This window comes from Protobothrops mucrosquamatus, unplaced genomic scaffold, assembly GCF_001527695.2.
Source record: "Protobothrops mucrosquamatus isolate PMUCROS unplaced genomic scaffold, P.Mucros_1.0 scaffold192, whole genome shotgun sequence".
In the NCBI taxonomy this organism is placed as follows: domain Eukaryota; kingdom Metazoa; phylum Chordata; class Lepidosauria; order Squamata; family Viperidae; genus Protobothrops; species Protobothrops mucrosquamatus.
The window spans coordinates 349,299-369,881 of NW_015386548.1; the positions used below are offsets into that span (position 1 = coordinate 349,299).

Here is a 20,583-nt window from a genome sequence, read left to right on the forward strand (position 1 = left end):
TAAAGTTGCTTATCCCAAAAGGGAATAGCATGATGGGCAAGCATACATGCAGGGAAGCAGAATGTTTCTGTATCTTCACAGATCTCTCTTTTACGCCTTTGATTCAAAGACATGAGAAGAAATTTCTCTTTGACAGGTTTTTTTTCCTGGTTTTATATAACTATTCTGATCTGGTGTTAAATGTCTACTGGGCATCTATCTCTATGCTGCAAAGGGATCTAATGTGAATAAAGGAATGTAGAGTATGTTTCTCTTGCAGAGAAAAATGGGAAAACTGCTAAGCTTTGATCATTTATGATGTCGCAATCTCAACAGGAAGTCTCAAATTGAAAGCATATGTGGAGGATAAAGATGGATTTTTTAATGTCATTCTTTTTCAAGACTTTGCTTCTTTTTGTTGCAGGTAAGTTCTATGAAACCACTTTATGGAGCAACATCATTATATAACATATTCATTATACAGAAGTATGTCTGCCTATTTGATCCTATCAAGCAAGGGAAAAATCTCCTATGATTTCTTTCGTTTGAATATTAACATCAAACAAGGCACATATAAGAGAAATGAATGGTAATTGCAGCCATCTCTGGCTCCACCATGCTCATACCACACTATTGTGGGTCCCAGTGCACCTCCCTCCTGCTGTTGGCAGCCATCCAAGGGTCCTGTTGCTGTCGTGCTACATCACAGCAGCCACTTACCTATCCTCCCCAATCAAAGCGAGAAAATCCTTGCTTGAAGACCTACAAACCTCACTTAACCAGAGCAATGGGGACGGCTCAGATTGCCATCACATGACATTACATGTTCTAACTGTACCACTTTTTGGCAAAAATTCTAGTCCCAATTACTGACATTAAGCAAGGACTATGTATCGGGAAAGTGGCTGTCTCTGCCGTTATATAACAGATGGTGTTTTCTTTCTTCTTAGTTACCTTGGCAAAGTTGGCAAAGTTAATCATGGAACCTAAAAGTGGCAGCCTTGGTGGTGGAACCTGGATCACAATAAACTTTGATGGTACTTTGAATACCTATTTAAGATAAGCAGTTCCTTTACATGGTTTAGGATGACATTATTTTAGAATTGTCCTAGGAACCATGTGGCACTTCAGATATTGCTGAGTTACAGTTTGTCTGTTCCACAGTCCAATTCTTCTGAGCAAAAGGGAATAGCAAAATACCTCTTTTAGGTTGATCTTTGCCAAATACACTTTGGAATTCTTTGATTTCAAATTCCAGTGGTAATGTATGACTAGGAAAGCTGGATTTTGAGCATGAGTGAGAAAAAGAAGGTAGACTCTTTCAAATTATGGATATGATTTTACTAAAACATCATGGGTTGCAAGAACCCCAAAATAGAAAAAAAAACCAATGTTTCCATAAGGTAATGATTAGCAAGGAAAAGCTGGGTATATTATATGAGCAGAGGATAGACTTAGAAAGCAATCACTATGCTTAGCAAAGTTGAGGATAGTAAACACTGAAGAAGAAAACCACAAGAGGTAGATGGGTGGAATCAAGGACATGCCTTAGAAACACTACAGCTTTTTACTAGACACAGATTGCCGTACCAAGCAATGATCCTGCCATCAATAGAAGTTGAGCTCAGATTGATGGAATTTCAAATCTCCTGAATCTCAGGCAGCATTCTTTAAAAACTAAGTGCTGAAATCAGCCAATGTTGAAAAGATTAAAGAAATTTGTGGCCGAGCATAAAAACAAAACTACAGACCTTTTGTTCTCAGGCTGCATAACCTTTCTGTTTTCAGAGAGCTATTCCTAGTGTGTAAATAAAAATATTGGTCTAAGGTCCCTTCCAACTTTATTATTATTATCATTATTATTATTATTATCATTATTATTATTATTATTATTAGCCACATGCTCTATAATTATGCAAACAAAAGAAAACAAGGGCCAACTTGGCAATCAGCTAATAAATTGCCATAAAGTTGCATAATGAGGAAAGAGCTAAAAGAAAAGGTAATCTATTGCATATGTTAATATAATTTTCTTTATTATAGGTTTGAAAACATCTGTGATATACTAATAATATCTGAATTTGGTACATTTTATGAAAAGGAATATCAATATTTATTATTTTTATGCCTCCCATGTCCCTTATAAAGTATAATTTTTATCCTATACAATCTTCTTTACTTCAAAAATATTTCAAATTTGAAATGTGATGTGAACGTGCCATACAATAAATAGTAATAATACTGTTTGAGGTTTTGTTTATTTGTTTGTTGCTTACCATTAGGTCTCTCTCATTTGGTCAACTGGTCACAGCCCGAAGTGGCGTTATTGAATCCAGAGCTGCGTCCAGTGCTGTGTGATGTTATACCTGTCAGTTTCTTCATGTCCACAGTAAAATGCCAAACAAGGTAAAAATTATTTTCTGCATGATAATTACTAGAAGCAGAGTATAATATTACTGGCCTGTCACCATATGGTTAAGATATGTCTTATAGACTACTCAAAGCTTTGAGTTTCCTTTAAACTTAGTGGGCATCCAAACATATTTAAAAATGTACCAGAAACATATTGGAAATGACTTATTGTAGAACTGTGTCTTAATCAGCAGAGAGCTGATGTTGCACATCAAGACAGATAAACTTCAATGAGACTGGCTTATGAGATATACGTTCAATGTATTATGCAAATGCACCAATTTAACTGGAAGAAATAGTATTGTGATGCAGTGAAAGGCATTGCTTTTATTAATATGGTTTGTCACACACTCAGCCAAATGTTGGCATTTTTATCCATCAATTAAATCCTCCCTAAGGACCTGGGGTAGGCAGATGTTGATGTTTTGTGGAGTTAGAGATAACATCACTGCATATAAGCTGTTCTGAGCAAATCTGCCTTTTGCCATTGACTAGTGATGGTGATTTTGTCAGTGCCAATGGTGTTCAAGTGGTGCTCCAGTTGTTTCAGGATTGCACCCAAGGCACCTATTACTATTGGTACTACCTTTACTTTCTTTTGCCACAGTTGTTCTATTTCTGTTTGCAGATCGTTATATTTTGTTATCTTCTCCAGTTCTTTCTCTTCTCTTCTGCTCTCTTTGAATACTGCCATGTCCACTATCCAGAATTTTTTGTCTTTCTTATCGACAATTGTTAAGTCTGGGGTGTTATGTGGCGGGTTCCTGTCTGTTTGAATTCTAAAGGCCCAGAGCATTTTAGCTTCTTCATTTTTTATTACTTTGTCTATTTTGTGGTCCCACCAGTTCTTGTTTGCAGGCAAGTGGTATTTCTTGCAGATCTTCCAATGTATCACTGTTGCTGCTTTGTCACACTGTTGTTTGTAATCAGTCTCTATGACCATCTTGCAGCAGTATTATTATTGTTGTAGTAGTTGATTGCATAGTCAGTTAGATGTTTAGATTAATTGTTATTTTTATTTTGTCACCCCAGCAGCAAAATGAGTTGTTATACATTTAGCAGTTTTCAATTTTTTTTCAATTCACTAGTCACACTAAATGAGAAGTAAGTCCTATTGTAATGAGAATTAACTGATAAATTTGTTTTTAAAGCTTAATGTAAGTCTCGTAAGTCATCATTATTTTAAAGTAAAGGTAAAACAATTGTCCTGTTTTATATAATATTTCAAGGCGAGGCAATCCAGTGACTTTGTTATTTGGATGTTAGGGAAGCTGTAGTACAAGACTTTTGGAGACAGGTGAACAAAAACAACTGGTTGTAGAATAAAAAGTCATATTGTTGAGTAGTTTCTACAGCGCCTCAGGCCTGGTGATTTATTTCTGTTAAGAAATTGATGAATAACAATAAAATAGTTTTAGTCTGTATTCTGACCTAAGAGCCAAGAAGGAAGTCAGCATTTTAAAAAACTTCAAATAATGATTAACAAGTCTAACACATACCTGAATAGTGACAGAAAAATATTTAAGCCTAAAGATTAGGTTTCGGGATAATTATTACTAACTTAAACTATTGACCTAGTGCACTTTGCTGATGGTTTGTAACTGTATTCCATATAAAGTTTGTTTTGTCCCCCTCCATCCTTACGGTAACAATAAACCCAAACCAGCCAACCAACCCAAAAAAAATTCACATCACCCAGTTTTGTTTGGTTTTGTTTTGTACAGCTTTTTCTCCTGAAATGCAGCAAGTGTTTTTTTTCTATGTGACAAAAAGCTTATCCTGCTTAAAACTGTACAGTGCAACTCATCTAAGCACAAGCTCTCTTCAACTGTTGCAGTGATGAAGTTGTTTGCACTTCATGTATGTTTGAAAAGCCTTAGTTCTCAGCTGGCATGCAGTAAAAATAATACAATTGTTCCTTTTTTTACAGTCAGTTTTAGGGCTGATTAACAGATAAGACTATACCTGGCTAAGTTATTAAGAAGAAGCTGCCATATCTTCTTGATTCTTCTTCCTCACATCCAGTTCTACTCTTAGGGTCCTTTCCCACCTGCTGTTCTGTATCCTGAAGTATCTTCTCTGTCATTTCCTCCTCTACTACAGGAAGTTGAGGGCAAAAACATTTTGTAGGCAAAATCAGCCAGAGGAAACTACAGCCTCGTCATGTCTAGCTTTAGTTTTAAATTTAACTGAATAATGCAAAATGAGAAGTTCATTGTCTCTCTTATTAACATTGAGTTTTCCTCTGTTTTCACTATTTTACTTGAAGATCTTCTCCAAGGGAAGGACTTTACCATCTCTTGCTGAGTTTGAATGGACAGAGTATCAGCAACCTAGATGAATTATATGAAGAGAACTGTACATTCCAGGTACATAATAAAGTAGCTTAAGTAGTGAGACTCCGATGAATAGGACGAGTGACAGAAGAGCTGCTAATGCAATGTTGGATGTTACTATTATTTTTATTCCAAGAAGAATTTAAATAGGCAAGATTAATTTTGCTATATGATCTCATGGAATATCATTTTGCTAAGTTAAGTTGTACCTCTTTTCCTATACTTGGGGCAGAGTTCTGAAAGAGAAACCATCTTGGGTTTTCTATCACTGTAAGTAGATAATGGAACTGTATCAACATAGGTGTGGTTTAAATGATAAACAAAAACAAAATACAAATGCAAAACATTCTATAAATTAGAACTTCTAGCATCCTCTAAAAATACAACCTAATTTTGATTGTGCATGACAAAGCCATCTTTTAACAGTTTGCTTATTAAAGGTAAGATCCTGTTCTCCAGGTCAGCTGACTTACAAAAATTGTGACAACTCTTGGAGAGATATAGATGAAACATAAACCAAGTAAATAAAACACAAATTGCTGCTTTTTGTTTTGGGAACCTGGGACCTATGGACATGGGAAAAAATATTCTTTCTCTAATAGTTGTGGCAATATAGACAGCATCTGGTTATGACCAATTTCAGGAAAACTTCTATAAAATGTTCCATTTGATTGATTTTTTTCCTGACAGTATCAAACATGTCCAAAAAGTGTTTTGCAAGACTGATATCCATTTTCTGATAATCAGTACGATGAGAGGAGTATTCTTATCTCCTTCTTATCCAGAAATACATGTTCTGTAAAGGATGATGGCCCTTGTGGAACTTCACCAAAATTTATATAGGCTCCCCAGAAATCAAGCTTAAGAAAACTGAGTCTGAAAAGTCTCCAAATGGGGTTTGTGTTGGTATATTCTTTAATGTTGGTATAATAGCGGTACCATTGCCCAATCTTGAAAACTATGTTATGTAGCTAGGAATGGGTGGACCCATATAATTTCTCCAAAGTTAAGTGCATTACATTTGATTTACATATCTATTATTATTATTTATTTTCATCTTGCTGCTTTTTAAAATCAGGACTATTTTTGCATATTTTAGCATTTTCTCTAACATAAATATATTATTTATGAGCAAAAATACACAACCATTCAGAAAAGTGGACAGTATCATGCTAGATTGCACTGCAAGTTTGCCTATAAGTTTGCAAGAGCTTAGTGACAGAACAATAACATGCATAATGAACAGAAAGTATCAATATTCCCACTATTTTGCTGAAGTATAAGTAAGAGCCCATTGCTATGTTAAATTAATTTTATTGAAATGAAGGTGCTCAATTTAGGGGCCAGGAGCCCATTGAAACTGAATGAAGCATTCCATTTTTGAAGAATGATCAAATGTATAATATATTCTTGTCTTAATAGTTCTCTATTGCAGAGACACCTGTAGTGTTTCAAGTGAACCCACCATATGGAGTCCCAGGTAAAGAAATGATTTTAAAACTGAAATACTAATATAAACATTACCCTAATAAGCTATTGGCAAGCAACGATCCCTGACTTCAGGTCTTCAGTCTGTGGAGAAAGATGGGGGGAAGGACATATGCAGGAGTTGCTAAATTGTCAAAAGCTGCAAGTGCTGCTTTTAGGCCAGGCTCTAAAAGAGAAAATAAGCATCTCACTCATATTGCTGGAAAAGTAGGGCTGAAGATCAGGAAGTGGAAGACCTTGCTGGAATCTGTGTATCCATAGTTTTCCTGAAAGATGCAGGTACATTTTACACTCTACCATGATATAATTATGTTCCTTCATAATGATATCTCACAATGGAATACAATGGAGGTTTAAAGCAAGCAAAAGAAATGGCCAGCTATCGAAAGACATTTTAATTTATTTTAATGAATTCAAAAGTAACTAATTTACATTCTGAAGTTTACATTGATTTAAATTCAAGAGGAGAAATTTTCAAATCTTTCAAACTGGCAGTATCTAGGAAACCTGATCTTGAAAAAAACATCTCAGTTGGCATTTGGATGAGAATTCCCCCCACAAAGAGGAAAGTTCACAAAACATCCCAGAAGGCAGCAGTGACAACTCACGCCTGTACTATTGACATGAAATCTACATGGATATGTCCATGAAGCCACAAAGAGAACAGCATGTATAAGCAACACGTGTGCAATAATTATATGGTTGTGTAAATTAGAGTAGAATAAGAATCGAATAACAGAGTTGGAAGGGACCTTGGAGGTCTTCTAGTCCAATCCCCTGCTCAGGCAGGAAACCCTATACCAAGTTACTAACATACAGGTGGTCCTTGACTTACAACCAATCATTTAGCAACTATTCAGAGGCACTGAAAGAAAAATGACTTATGACTGGTCTTTGCACTTATGACCATCACAGGTTCCCCATGGTCATATGATCAAAATATGGTTGCTTGGCAACTAGCATGTTGGTTGCAGCATCCCGGGGTCATGTGATCATCGTTTGTGATCTTCCCAAGCAAAATCAATGGGAGAGGGCCAGATTCACTTAATGACCACATTAACAATTGCAACGCTTTACTTAGCCATGACAAAAATGATTGTGAAATTGGGCACGATTCGGTTCACAACTACCTTGCTTAGCAGTGGAAATTCTGGTCCCAACTGTGGTTGTAAGTAAAGGACTGCCTGTACATCACAACTTCTGATACAAGAAATATAACTTGTGGCATTTGCATGAGGACATCAACACATGTGTGTCATTGTTTGCCTTTCTTATCTTGGCTCTGTGGAGACTTGAGCACCAGAAATCAGGAACTTTTGGAAGAATTCTGCACATAATATGAATATACCACAATAAAATTAATCCTAAAACAACTGGAGGTAAATATACGAACTTCAAAACAGCACCCACTCATCAAACTATCTTGAACAACACAATTTTTATCAGCTCTTAAAAGACTCTTTACTTAGGGGCAAATCTAATCTCCAGTGGAAGGCTTTCCAGAATCAACTTCCTAATTTGCAGACATAGGGAAAGACCACCAGGTTTCCCCAGAAAATGTGTGTCATGTGTGCCACTTTTGGCTGAAGAAAGCAGTCCTGTATGTGATAGCATGTATGTAAGATTTAAAGGTGAAAGAAGCGTATCATAAGCCAATAAAAAAGAGGAGGAATGTCAAATAAGAGGAATGGGATACTTCGAAGTTCATTTATGTCTACTGTATATATGAATGAGACTTTTTAAAAAACACAATGAAAACATGTTTTATTCTGAGCTGTATTTCTTATAAAGGACATTTTTATTGGTTTGAATTTGCACCAAACAAATCAATGCATTACTCCCCTTTCTCATTTTTCATATAGATTCCATTTTGATAATAACAACAACAACAACAACAATAATACTACTACTAATACTACTAATACTACTAATACTACTAATACTACTAATAATACTAATAATACTAATACTAATACTACTACTAATAATAATAATGTTGGAAGGGACCTTGGAGGTCTTCTAGTCCAACCCCCTGTTTTGAAGCAACACATTCTAATTTCTACTTTTTATTTTCTCAATAGGAAATGTAATACAAATTTATGGTCGGATTCTGGCCCAAGATTATGAAACTTACAATTTCAGCATGGACTTTATTGATGGGTAAACCCGTGTTAAATGTTTCTCTGAGTTACAATGTGCAGTAGTATTTTCCCGTATTTTGGAAATGCAATTAATAAGGATGTTGAAGTGATATAAATGGATATATATTGTTCCGCCATCTGCGTTCCTATATATTTGAAGCTGAATAGAGCAGATGTGACCTCTTGACGGTGACATGTGGCTGTGCAAAATGGGATCAGGAGGACTATTTTGCTAATCTGTTTAGATCACACAATTGCCTGAATGGGATTCAAACAAATGGCTGATAAGCAAGTGATTTCACTGCTTGCTGACTGACATAATGTTTTGGACATAATATTCAATTTGTTCCTAGAGTGCTGGTGGAAGATAGTAAATGAAGGGCATTTCACTTCCTTGTAAACTTCTTGTTATATTTTGTGAAGCAATAAAGGGGAGAGAGATGTGCCCGAATTTAAGACAAAAAGAAAGACATAATTAACTTCCAATAGAAGAAAATATCTATAGCTCAGGGTTTAACTGTGGAGCCCTTGGTGCTCTTTGAGCTTGGCTGTTTGGTTGCAGACATTTCATTTTCCAACTAGTAGCATCATCAGTCTTGGTGAGTATGGGGTTAGCTCCCTGTTTACATCATGTGGCTTGCCATGCCAGTGTTGGCGGAGGTGCGGTTTTCCCATTGATAGTACCTTCATTAGGGTATTTTTAGAGGGGAGGAGAGAAGAAGAGAGGGAAAATATATGAGAATATGTTATTCCCCCCCCCCCCCGGCTTGACTAACTATGTCCCTTCACCACTAGGCCTGTAATCCTTGAGGCAGAAAATGATGGGTGGATAACTATTTGTTCTCTTGCCAGTGAGCAGACACGTGGCATGTAAGTTATAAATCATCATTTCTTTTACACTATATTCTTTAAAGTTTAGAAGTTTACCAGACAGGTCTTGTATTGGTGCAGGTTGTTTGAATCAATATAAATTATTTTTAGAAGTGCCTTAAAGGCTTTAGGTTGCATTCATTCACTTGAAAATAAGTCCCGTGGCATTCACTGAGGCCATCTTCTGTACTCACCTGGATTGCTAAGTATTAATGAAAGTTAATTTCTAGATTTAAGATGATGATGGAAACAATCTCAAGTTGTGAAATCAGTTCTGACAATTACAGTATTGGTCAGCGAGACTTCATAGTGTGGGGATTCAGAGACAATGAGACCTATGATTGAGTCTGTTTTCAAACCTCTCCTGCTGTTAATTCATGAAAAGATCTTTGTTTGGAACCAGGAAATCAATGAAGCTATCTTGTGAAGTGTTTTAATAAGTAATTGTTTAGAAGTTCTGAGGCTGGATAGTGACTTTTTTCACAGGAAAAGAAAACAGGTTAAGTATTAACCTGAGCTTATTCTTTACACTCTTTTGACCCAACAATTAGACTTGATGCAGTTAATGTGTTTAAAACTTTTCCCATCCAATGCAGAGGGATTCCTTCCTCCCTTCATAGAAAAAAGATCAAGGCTGGGATTCAGAAATTGATATATTTTAATGGACATTGTCCCCAGTGTTCATACCAATACAGAGGCTGGGCAACTGGAGATGGGAGAGGGCAGAAAGACTTTGACACAATTATCATAAAGCTAAAATAAACGAATAACATTTCATTATTGAAAAAAATGTCTGTCATCATCTTCATCAGTGAGACTTGTGTTGTGCATCTGGCTACAAACAAAAAAGTAACACTTAACCTTTTAGGCCAATTCTCTTAGTACCAGTTTCAATTCTTTAAGTACAATCAGTGCTTTTTTTCTAAAAAAAAAAAAAAAGGTGCCAGAACTCACACACGTCATACAACCCGCCTTGCCTACCCTACAAGGTTCCATCCAAAAAAGGTGCCAGAACTCTGTTCTGGGCGTTCTATGAGAAAAAAAAGCCCTGAGTACAATCCATCTCTCTCCCCTCTCTCTCTTTCTCAGTCTTCCTTCCATCCATCCATCCATCCATCCACCCACCCACCCACCCACCCACCCTTCTATCTATCTATCTATCTATCTATCTATCTATCTATCTATCTATCTATCTATCTATCTATCTATCTATCTATCTATCTATCTATCTATCTATCTATCTATCTATCTATCTAACATTTATATGGCTGCCCACTGACTGCCAGTGACTGCTTACAAAAAATAAAAACAATATATAACTATAAAAACAATAACCCTCCCCTGCCCTCCCTGGTGACAGCAATTAGTCAGACAAGCTGCTTCCTGGCCTCCATCCCACTGAGTTCCCTCAGGACCATTGCCAAAACCAGGTCTTCAGGACCTTACAAAAGAGTGGGGGGGGGGAGGCAGTCTAATCTCTGCATGGATGATGTTCCAGTGGGAGGGAGCCACCATAGTGGGAGAAGTGAAGGCAGGCAAAGCCCATTCCAAAAATTTGTTGAGCTGGGCTTTCCCTCATTTCCCACAATCATTACCATCAAATGCTCTGTGGGAAGATTTGAAAAATGTCTTGTTTTTGTTTTGTTTTTTTAAACCTATTATTATTATATTGTGATTGATTGCATAGTCAGCCATATTTAGACCGGATTTGTCATTTTTATCCACCTATTGAGGCTTTTCCAAAGATCTCGGATAGACAGATGTTGTTGGATAGTGTTATAAGTATTGTCACAGGGATAAAAGCTGTTCCAAATAAAACTGCCTTTTGCAATTGACTGATGGTGATTTTGTCAATGCCAATAGTGTTCAAGTGATGCTCCAGTTGTTTTGGGATTGCACCCAAGGCATTTTTTACTATTGGTACTATCTTTGCTTTCTTTTGCCACAGTCATTCTTCTATTTTCAGATCTTTGTATCTGGTGTTTTTCTCCATTTCTTTCTCTTTTATTCTGCTGTCTCTAGGTCCACTAGCGAATTTTTTTTTGTCTTTGTTATTAACAATTGGTGTGGGGTGTTATGTGGCAGGCACCTGTCCCAGGGCATTTTAACTTTTTCCTTTTCTATTACTTTATCTAAGCTTGGTGTATTGTGTGGCAGGTTTTTGTTTAAATTCATTATCCAGAACTTTTTGATTTTGTTATCAACAGCTGTATACTTAACTTTGCTTAACTTTTCTGGGCAAGTGAGAAACAACAAGTGAAAGAAGATAACATCAAATCATGAACTTGGAGGTGGTTACTAAGAAAAAAATATTCTTCAAGAAAAAGAAACAGTCTGGGCCAAATATAGACTAGCTACTCCCTCAAGGCAATGATGAGAAAGCAACAATTCTCGGGCTGTGCTTGATATTGGGAAGTAGATGGCAACAGATAGCATGGATGAATGGAATCAGAAAAATTAAAAAAATGTCCTTGGAATGGGGAACCTAGAGATAGGTTAAGATGGCAAACAGTTGTCCCTGTAGTAAACCAGAAGTTCATCCTTACTAGCATAATTAATTAACTAATTATCCCCCTTCCCTTTTTCACATATGCAATATCAGAATGCTTTGATACAAATCTATGGTACAATCACATGATGAGTGTTGCGATCAGTTCTAGTCTGTGCTGTATCTCATAAATTATATTATAGATATTGAAGTGGCAAGAAAAATGTTCAAGGAGCTGAAGCTATTTTCTTATAAAGAATGGATACCTTATGTTCATCTAAGCATGGATATATAGTCCTGAATGCTGGCACATAGAGATGCATCCATTCTGTCTTTCAGCAAAGAAAAAATATCATTACATTTATGGTTTGCAAATTACAATAGTTCATGTAGTATGTCCTAATCTAGTATCAAAAACTTTAAAAGCATTTAACATTATTTCAATGATTTTGTGTTCAATGAACTCCTGTATTGCAATATCCTGCAATTGATGTATCATTACCTTTTTAGAAGTCTTCGTAAGGAAGAAACATGATCTCTCTTAATTTGAACAAGACATTTTAACCTTTTCAGTAATATTTTCTTTTGCTTTGTTTACAGTTATCCTATTCATCTAGATAATGGCCTGGGAACTATAGCGTGTCGAGTGGAAGGCAACTATATTGGTTAGTAAAAATGAGAAAATAATATACTACTTTGTTTTTATTCAGTATTATAAAAATGTATGTGTTGGTCTTCTTCTGCAAGGAATCAGCTAGTTTTCCTTTCTGACCCTTCCTGTTATCTTTATTTCCAGTGGACATTCCTAGCCTGTGTGACAAACCATAAGTAGCTAGTATAAAACAGTAAATGAAAGCCTTGTGAAAGCTAAGGAGATCAGAAATATTATTTTCCTAGGGAAAAAAAGGTCAAAGTGAAAGTTGTGCTCAGAATTCTGAAAATAGTTTATTATACTGATGAAAAACAAAAAAACCCCTACAATACAGCATTCGTAAATTTACATTCAGCTTCTTACACTGAAAATGTGTTTTGTTTTCTTACAGGGTCACACAATGTTAGCTTTTCAGTGTATAACAAGGGAAAGTAAGTTAAAAAAAGTTCCTTCATTTGCTTAATGTTATAATTTTAACAACTTCTTCCATTGTTTGACAATTTGGAGATAGTAAAGAGGCTCTTTGGAGGTGTGGAGTTAGGTCACTGTTGCTGATTAGATGTTCGGCAACAGGCAACATGGGGTATCAGTGACAGAGAGACGAGTGTCAAAAAATTATCTGCTCCAAGTATCACATATGTTAGGCATGCCTTGCATTCATGAAACCTTCTTATCTCCATCTGGTTTCAAGCATGAGACAATAATGTTTACACATCAGTGAAATGAACAGTGTAGAAATAACTTCATTAAAGAAAAAAGAAATAACTTAAGAGCAAGTGCAATCTCTCTTGTAGACCTGTAGTTGTTAAATTTTTGAAGTCCAGCAGAAGAGATCACTTTTTATAACTTTCAGGATAAGCTACCAACTTGAAATACATGGACATAAGATATCACTTTAGCCAGATTTTTTTGCAAGTATTTAAGTAGATTTAGCACATACATTGGCAAAAGGTAATACATTTATTTATGTATTTAGTATCCCGCAGTCTTCTGCCTTTTTAAAATATATTTTGGAGAAGAGAGCAGAAGATTTAAATGCTTGTTTGCTCAGTAATATTTTTCCCAGGCTCTGAGTTTTTCTGATGAGTAGCAACCTTACCTTTTCTTCTTTAATTTTTAAATCAGTGCTTGCTACCACAGGTAGTTCTCAACTAACAACCATTCATTTAGTGTCCACTCAAAGTTACAATGGCACCGAAAAAAGTGACTTATGACTGTTTTTCACACTTACCACCATTGCAGCATTCCCCATGGACATGTGATAAAAATTAGGACTCTTGGCAACTGGCATGTATTTATGACAGTTGTGTTGTTCCAGGGTCATGTGATCCCCTTTTCTGACCTTCTGACAAGCAAAGTCAATGAGGAAGCCAGGTTCACTTAATAACCATGTTGCTAAATTAACTGCAATGATTCTTTTAACAACTGTGGCAAGGAAGGTTGCAAAATGAGGCAAAACTCACAACTGTCTTGCTTAGCAATGGACATTTTGGGCTCAAATGTGGTGATAAGTCGTGAACTGCTTGTATATGGTATAGTAGCTTAACTGCTTGTATATGGGTATAGTAGCTTAATTTTTGAATTCTTTATTTCCAGAGTCAGAGGGATAGAGATGAGGGGAGCAGGGTGTGGTGGGCAGAAGCCAAACCAAACAGGTGGTTGAAATGGAATTACTTTTTTTGTCTTTTTGCTAACGTTAACACAGTTGGGCTAGGTATTTTCTTTTTTAAAATCAAATTTTAGTATTATATTTAATTGTCTTTAGTTCAGATCCATATTCAAAAATTAAATGTTTTCTCTTTACATATCTACTACTTATTAAGCTTCCAAGAGTGCAAGATGTCTATAAGGCTGGGAAATTGTTATTGAGAAAAAATGTATCTACTTGGAAGCCTGAGTACTTAAAATAAAGTAAAACTCAGATTTTTTTTAAAAAAGGAGACAAATACGGAATGTGCTGGAAAAATTACAATTGATGATTATTATGTTGTAAGAAACACTTATTCTAAAATGACAGCTTTTTTTGAGGCTCAGGAGTTGAATTGTGCCAATTTATATTACTCAAATGAATCATGTGAGGTAGTGATTATGTTAATAGCAACTTCAGAACTGACATGGAATTTGAGCACTATTATAGTGAAGAATATTTCAGTTCTTTGACAGTAAAGAGAATTGATGTCATTGTTCTGCTGATATTTATTTATTTATTTATTTATTTACTTACTTATTTATTTATTTAATATTCTCCCTTTATTATTGTTCTAAGCAACTCAAGGCAGTGAACATATCTACATAGTACTCTGTTCTCCTCCTATTTTCCCGACAACAAAACCCCTTTGAGATGAGTTTACCTGAGAGAGAGTGACTGATCCAAAGTCACCCAGCCATTTTTCATGTCTAAGGCAGGACTCAAACTCATGGACCCCTGGTTTCTAGTCTGGTGCCTTAACCACTGGCTATCTTTTAACTTTGATGGTTCCACCAAGAACACTCCTGAAAGAACACTTCATAATTGTTATCGTGAAATTTCGCAAACTATCAACATATAATTAGTGCTGGTGATTTTTAACTTAAACAAAGATTCTCTGTTAGATATATTCCAAAAACACTCTCCTTTTACTTTTCAAAATGGACATAGTGGACTTTAAGATAATTCAGCATTTTTAAAATCTACAATTTTAAAGTAGTGGCCTCATTACTTTTTAATTTCTTCTGCTTTGCTGTGGACTCCTCAGTAGCCCTGTTGCAATCTCAGACTATGTTCAACAATGAAATGTGATATCAGAAATTCAGGCCAATAATTGTCAGTTATGAACTGAGACAGAATCTATCAATTTCCAGTTCTATGATTTCTATGCTCAGTTTTATAAATCAGAGCCATCAGTAATTAAACAGAAATTATTAATTTCTTGGCAAACAATTGAAATGGAAGAGATGTATCAGAAAAAAAATAATAACCTGCCAGCTACACTGATATTATAAGAAATTATATAGACAATACAAACCACAAAACTGGGGAAAGGTCCTTGACCTGACAGACTTCCAGTTGAATGGTATGGGAATGTTTTGTTTTCTAAATTCTTGTTTTAGTTAAACATCTGTAAAAAGAAAAGAAAAGAAGCACAAGAAGAAAAAAATGAATAGCTAAGAGATTTACAAGAACCATACTACTGAATAGGTTGGGTAATTTTGATTTCAGTCTCTTAGTCTCTAACTAAACATCTAATATGTCTAAATAGGCTATATATTTTTTAATGTTTGCTAAAAAGTTCAATTAATCCTTTATTTAAATATTGATTTCTTCAGTGTTTCATCATAATGTTACAATTTCTCCCTCATTTTATAATTTACAGGTGTCAATTTTACTTTCTCCTCATTTAAGTATTTCTGAATTTTTTTTTGCTTTGATGTTGCAGGTCAATAGTGCACAAAGATGCTTGGCTTATAAGTGCTAAACAGGAACTTTTCTTGTACCAGACATTCTCAGGTGCTGTGCTCTATCTTGGTGTAAAATTTGCAGTGCTTCATTTTGAAAGATTGTGGAAGGATTGTGAAAGCAAGTTTAATCCATAACTGTTATATATTTCAGTGCTTGTATTCATTACTAACTACTAGAAACATTGCATAATCAAAATTTTTCTTGTTGGAATGTCAGCCATAAGTAGCCATTGTATGTTAGTGTTATTTATTTATTTATGTATTTATTTATTTATTTATTGGGTAACTCTGGGTGGCTTACAGTTACATATACAGTTAAAACATAAAAAATTAAAATCAGACATTAAAACCAAAGACACATGGGGAGGGCAGGGGTGGAGTGGGATCTGTTATTACTTAATCAACCACCTCCATTGTGCTGTTCCCCTACTGTGGCCCCAACTGATTGGCAGAGCCAATTAGTGTTTAGGCCCTTACAAAAGAGGTTGAGGGTTATATATTATATGTTCAACCCTTTACTGGTATTTGAAATTCCAGGCCTTGCACCAGTGGTGGGATTCAAATATGTGAACAACCGGTTCTCTGTGTGGATGCCACTTTTGGAAGTCCATTCTGGGCCTGGGCAACAAAAAATTAGCTACCAGTTCTGTTGAAGTGGTGCGAACTGGCTGAATCCCACCACTGCCTTGCACATTGATGACTATTATATGGTATCTTTAGCAGCTTGAAGAAAGAGAAGTCTGTAGATCCAATGAATGATACACATTCCTTTCTTATGTGTTTGCTCTCTTGGATTAGAGAGCTGAGGACCAGATAAATTAAAACCCCTATCTGCAAGATAGTTTTAACCATACTGCATTACAGTCATCAAAGCACAAGTGTGGGAGTTCAGTCCCAGTAAAGAGTTGGACGTACATTGAATAATGTCTAATATATAGGGATTGCCTAAACCTGACAAGTTCCAGCAAGAATGAAAACGGTCCTATAGGACCTTCTAGTGATAGGTAGTGAATATAACCAATGTAATGGAAGATTATATACCACTACCACCCACCTTAGAGGGAAACTTTTGGGCCTTCTAATTTGAGGTGCAGACAAATTAAGATATATTCTTTTTTAGCCTGAGAGTGTAAAGAGGAAAGGAACATATACCACTTCTAGTATTATTTTGTTATTTTTCAATATAATCCCAGATATATGAGATGTAGTTGTGATTATCTAGTCTAGGACCCAGTATGTTTTCTAGTAGCATTTTTGGGTTTTTTTTGGAACTATTAAATTGATTTCTAGCTTAGTGAACTTTCTTAGAGTGAATTTATGTGAGAGGGCACGTTGCCTAGAAAATGGTCAGCACCTGTGTAGCTGTCGTCCTGTCTCTTCAAGCCCTCTCCTCAGCCAGCACAGTAATGTTGGCTATAAAAACTGTGCTGAGAGTGTGTGTGAGAAGGAGATGTATGTTCATGTGTGGAGATGAAGCAGCCTAAACCAGCCAGAAAAAGATACATTTGTCAGTAATAGAACTCACCAGGAATAGTGTTGGAGTTGAAGGAACAGTAGTAGGAGGTGTGGGAGCAATGGGGAAGAGTAGAATAGGGGGAGAAGAGTGGAGTAGTGGTGAGTGGTGAATATTAGTCTGTGAATGGGTATGTGTATCTGTGTTGCCTAGGAACTTGTGTTGAATCTCTTATGTTTTGGAACCCACTGACTTGGGTATACTTAAAAGAACCTATGATAAACTGGTGGCAAAAGTGGGATATCCAAAAGATAGGATATCCAGAAAAAAAAGGAGAGATATCCAACACAGGGTGGCAATCACACAAGTGAAGTTGGCTTAAACGCGAGGTCATTAAATATGCCATGAAAAAAATGGCTGCAAAACAGGCTGCAAAAGGGAGGGAGTTTGGTCCTTATACAGTTCAGACTTTGCCAAAATTGGCCAATATCCTGGCCACAGAAACCAGACTTTTTACCAGAGCCTAGAACAAACAAGTAGTCATGGAAAAGGCAGAAATGACAGATTCTTTCTTAGAAGAGGCCACTACTTTGGTAGAGACAGGTATCCACCCTAGACTTGTGGTTAAACCAAAGAAGAAGGTAGACTAGTCAGAAATGGGGTTAGCCCCAGATACCCTGGCCAAGATAGTTACAGATATATTAAAACAACAGTAAGAGGAAAAGCTTCAATTAATTAAAAAAAAGAGATTGAAGAGTGGCTTTGGAGGTGGACAGAAAAGAAAGAATGGAAAAGGAGTGAAAGAGGGGTGAGAAGGGTTTAGGGGGGTGATAGACCTAATGATACAGTCACCAGAAGGGGCACATCCAGCTTTTAGGTTTTTAGAATGTGTACAGAGTGGAGATGGTCCCAAAAGTATAAAAATTCTCAAGCTGTCCAAATAAGAAGGCATAGAAGCCATTTTGTCATGAAAGTATCTCTATTCTTTCCCCTCTTGTTCATATTCAATGAAGAAGAATCACTATTCCATTATTTTTAAATGGATTTTTTTTTAAAAAATATGTTAACAGGTGGACATAGATACAGAGATGCATGGCCCTTCAAAAGTCCTTAAGCCAACAGGAAACTAATCTGTCCCAATATTGGTTGGCCCGCAATGATGTCCACCAATCACTTTCCTTAATGTGAGCTGGTCTGAGGAGGAACAGGAGAGTTGCAACCAAGACAGTGTCTTGAGTCCAAGGCAGGAATATAATTTGAGAAAGCATCTCGGACCTGACTCTTCTTAGTTCTTATGAAGATAAAGGGAGGGGAGGGGAACTTATGCAGCTTATGATTACCTTTTTATTTTTTCTCTCAGACATTTCTTCAGTGTCTCCTGCTACAGGCAGCCTAGGTGGTGGAACTGATCTCACCATCACAGGGGACTTCTTTGATACACCTATGAAAGTCACAGCTGCAGGTAAAAATGATAAAATCAAATTTCATGGCATAAGCCTCAAAAAATGGAAACATGATAAAAAAATGTACACAATTATTTGGAATGTGTAGTGAGTTTGTAGGAATGATGTGAATGCTCTGAGATTTTTCATTTTCATGCTCTTCTTTCTTCTCCACAGGAACTCCCTGCCAAATTAAACACATTTCTCCACAAAAGATAATCTGTACAACTGGAGCAGTAGACAATAATAAAACATTCAGTGAAATTAAACCAGGTATCTTCAATTTATGGCCCATCCAAGTGATCAAATGAGAAATGAGGTGGGGCTCAGATCTTAGACTCAGGTTGTTATGGGCTGATTTAGATCACTGGTTAATTTGCACATTTATAAACTTACTAATGGTTCTGTTCATTTATTGATGACTCCAACTTTGTTTTCCAACTTATCAGGAAACAGAGGCCTTATTTTTGAAGTTTGGGATGGTTCAGACACTAATCTCACTGAAGTGATTCCAGGATACAGCTGGCAGATTGTTCCTAATGCCAGTTCTCCATACAATTTTCTGCCTGAGAAACAGAAACTGTTCAGGTAATAAGTGTTCTGTCAACGCTGCAAATACTGCAGCATTGACATGTTCTTTATTAAGTCTTCTTCATACTAAGAATTGCAATAATATAATGCTGACTATCCTGCAATTTATACATTTATTTCTGCTTTATACAACTGCCATGAAAGATTATAGGAACGGCAATGAGAGAGTTTAGAATACTCAAAGATTTTCCCTGTCAGTTCTAAGCGACAACTCAGATTTTCTTTCTTTTTTTTAAATTATTTTATTGATTTTTTAAAAATAAACATCTTGATATTTGGTAAACAGCGTGTTGTCTGGATTTATATTTACAAAGTAAACACTATCGGTTAATTTCTATATTCCAAAATCCACATTATAATTTTGCTTGATTTTCTCTTCTTCCAATAATATTCTCTTTGCAACCTAACTTAATACGATTCTTATTAATTTGATAGGTAACAATTAAATATAAAGATTTTTCTAAAATTTCTACCAATAACAATCTTATCAATATCATGCTTCTTTTCTTTCTGGTCATCTTGATTGCCTCACTTTTGGAGGATTTTTACTTCTGGGTTTTTTTCTTTTTTTTCCTCAGGAAATCAGTCAGGTAGAAGAGAGAAAATTAATATTCTTACCCAATTCAGTCGTGCTGTTTACAATCACGCTTAGTTTAGTGCTTTTTGGCTTCGGCCAGATGTAGCTTGGGCTAGATTCATGAATGACGCTAGCCTTTCTTCTGTCGGTTTTGGAGAGCTTTTCCCAGATGTCTGAATCGACCGCCATCTCCCCAGGATTGACGGGGCTTCCCTCCTTCCTTGCCACCTCTCTGGGGTGGCTTTGGGCCCATTTAGGGTCCCCAAACAGAGAGAAATCAGCCATAGAGATCGGATTGTCTCAATCCCTCGGCTGGTGCTCTAGCTGCGCAGAACCGGAAGCCACAACAACTCAGATTTTCTAGGTGATCATGAGAATGGTGAATTATTATTAAACCAATTTAAGTCAAACTTTCCTGGAATATTCCAAAAGGTTACTTGTTACTTGCCACAATGTAGGAGGAAGGAAGGTAACCGAAGCACACTTATATGCACTTTCTATATGATGTTAGAACAATGACTTTTTAGAAGTCTTTGTTGCACTGAGAGCTTTCAAAGGTACAATTCTGGGAGAAGGTAGAGAAGCTTTAACTAGTAACAGACATCCATTTATCTCTGATTCTGAAAAGCTACACAGCCCTAGTATGTATAACATTTCAAGCTAATCTCCATTTTAACCACTGCTTTATTTATTTAATAATTTTTAATTGCATTTTA

The 20,583-nt window shown here is 36.1% G+C and overlaps 1 protein-coding gene across 1 annotated transcript in view; it reads left to right on the plus strand.

The window, feature by feature from the left end:
* The first annotated feature begins 351 nt into the window (after window positions 1–351).
* Window positions 352–20,583, plus strand: part of PKHD1 (PKHD1 ciliary IPT domain containing fibrocystin/polyductin) — a 189,932-nt gene continuing 169,700 nt past the window's right edge. Inside the window, exons 1-12 of the mRNA XM_029283700.1 lie at window positions 352–403; window positions 930–1,016; window positions 2,262–2,385; window positions 4,661–4,760; window positions 6,150–6,207; window positions 8,297–8,375; window positions 9,152–9,226; window positions 12,315–12,379; window positions 12,758–12,797; window positions 15,783–15,853; window positions 18,618–18,719; window positions 19,149–19,287. Of these exons, the coding sequence (XP_029139533.1) occupies window positions 352–403; window positions 930–1,016; window positions 2,262–2,385; window positions 4,661–4,760; window positions 6,150–6,207; window positions 8,297–8,375; window positions 9,152–9,226; window positions 12,315–12,379; window positions 12,758–12,797; window positions 15,783–15,853; window positions 18,618–18,719; window positions 19,149–19,287 (992 nt within the window). The remainder of the gene's footprint in view (window positions 404–929; window positions 1,017–2,261; window positions 2,386–4,660; window positions 4,761–6,149; window positions 6,208–8,296; window positions 8,376–9,151; window positions 9,227–12,314; window positions 12,380–12,757; window positions 12,798–15,782; window positions 15,854–18,617; window positions 18,720–19,148; window positions 19,288–20,583) is intronic.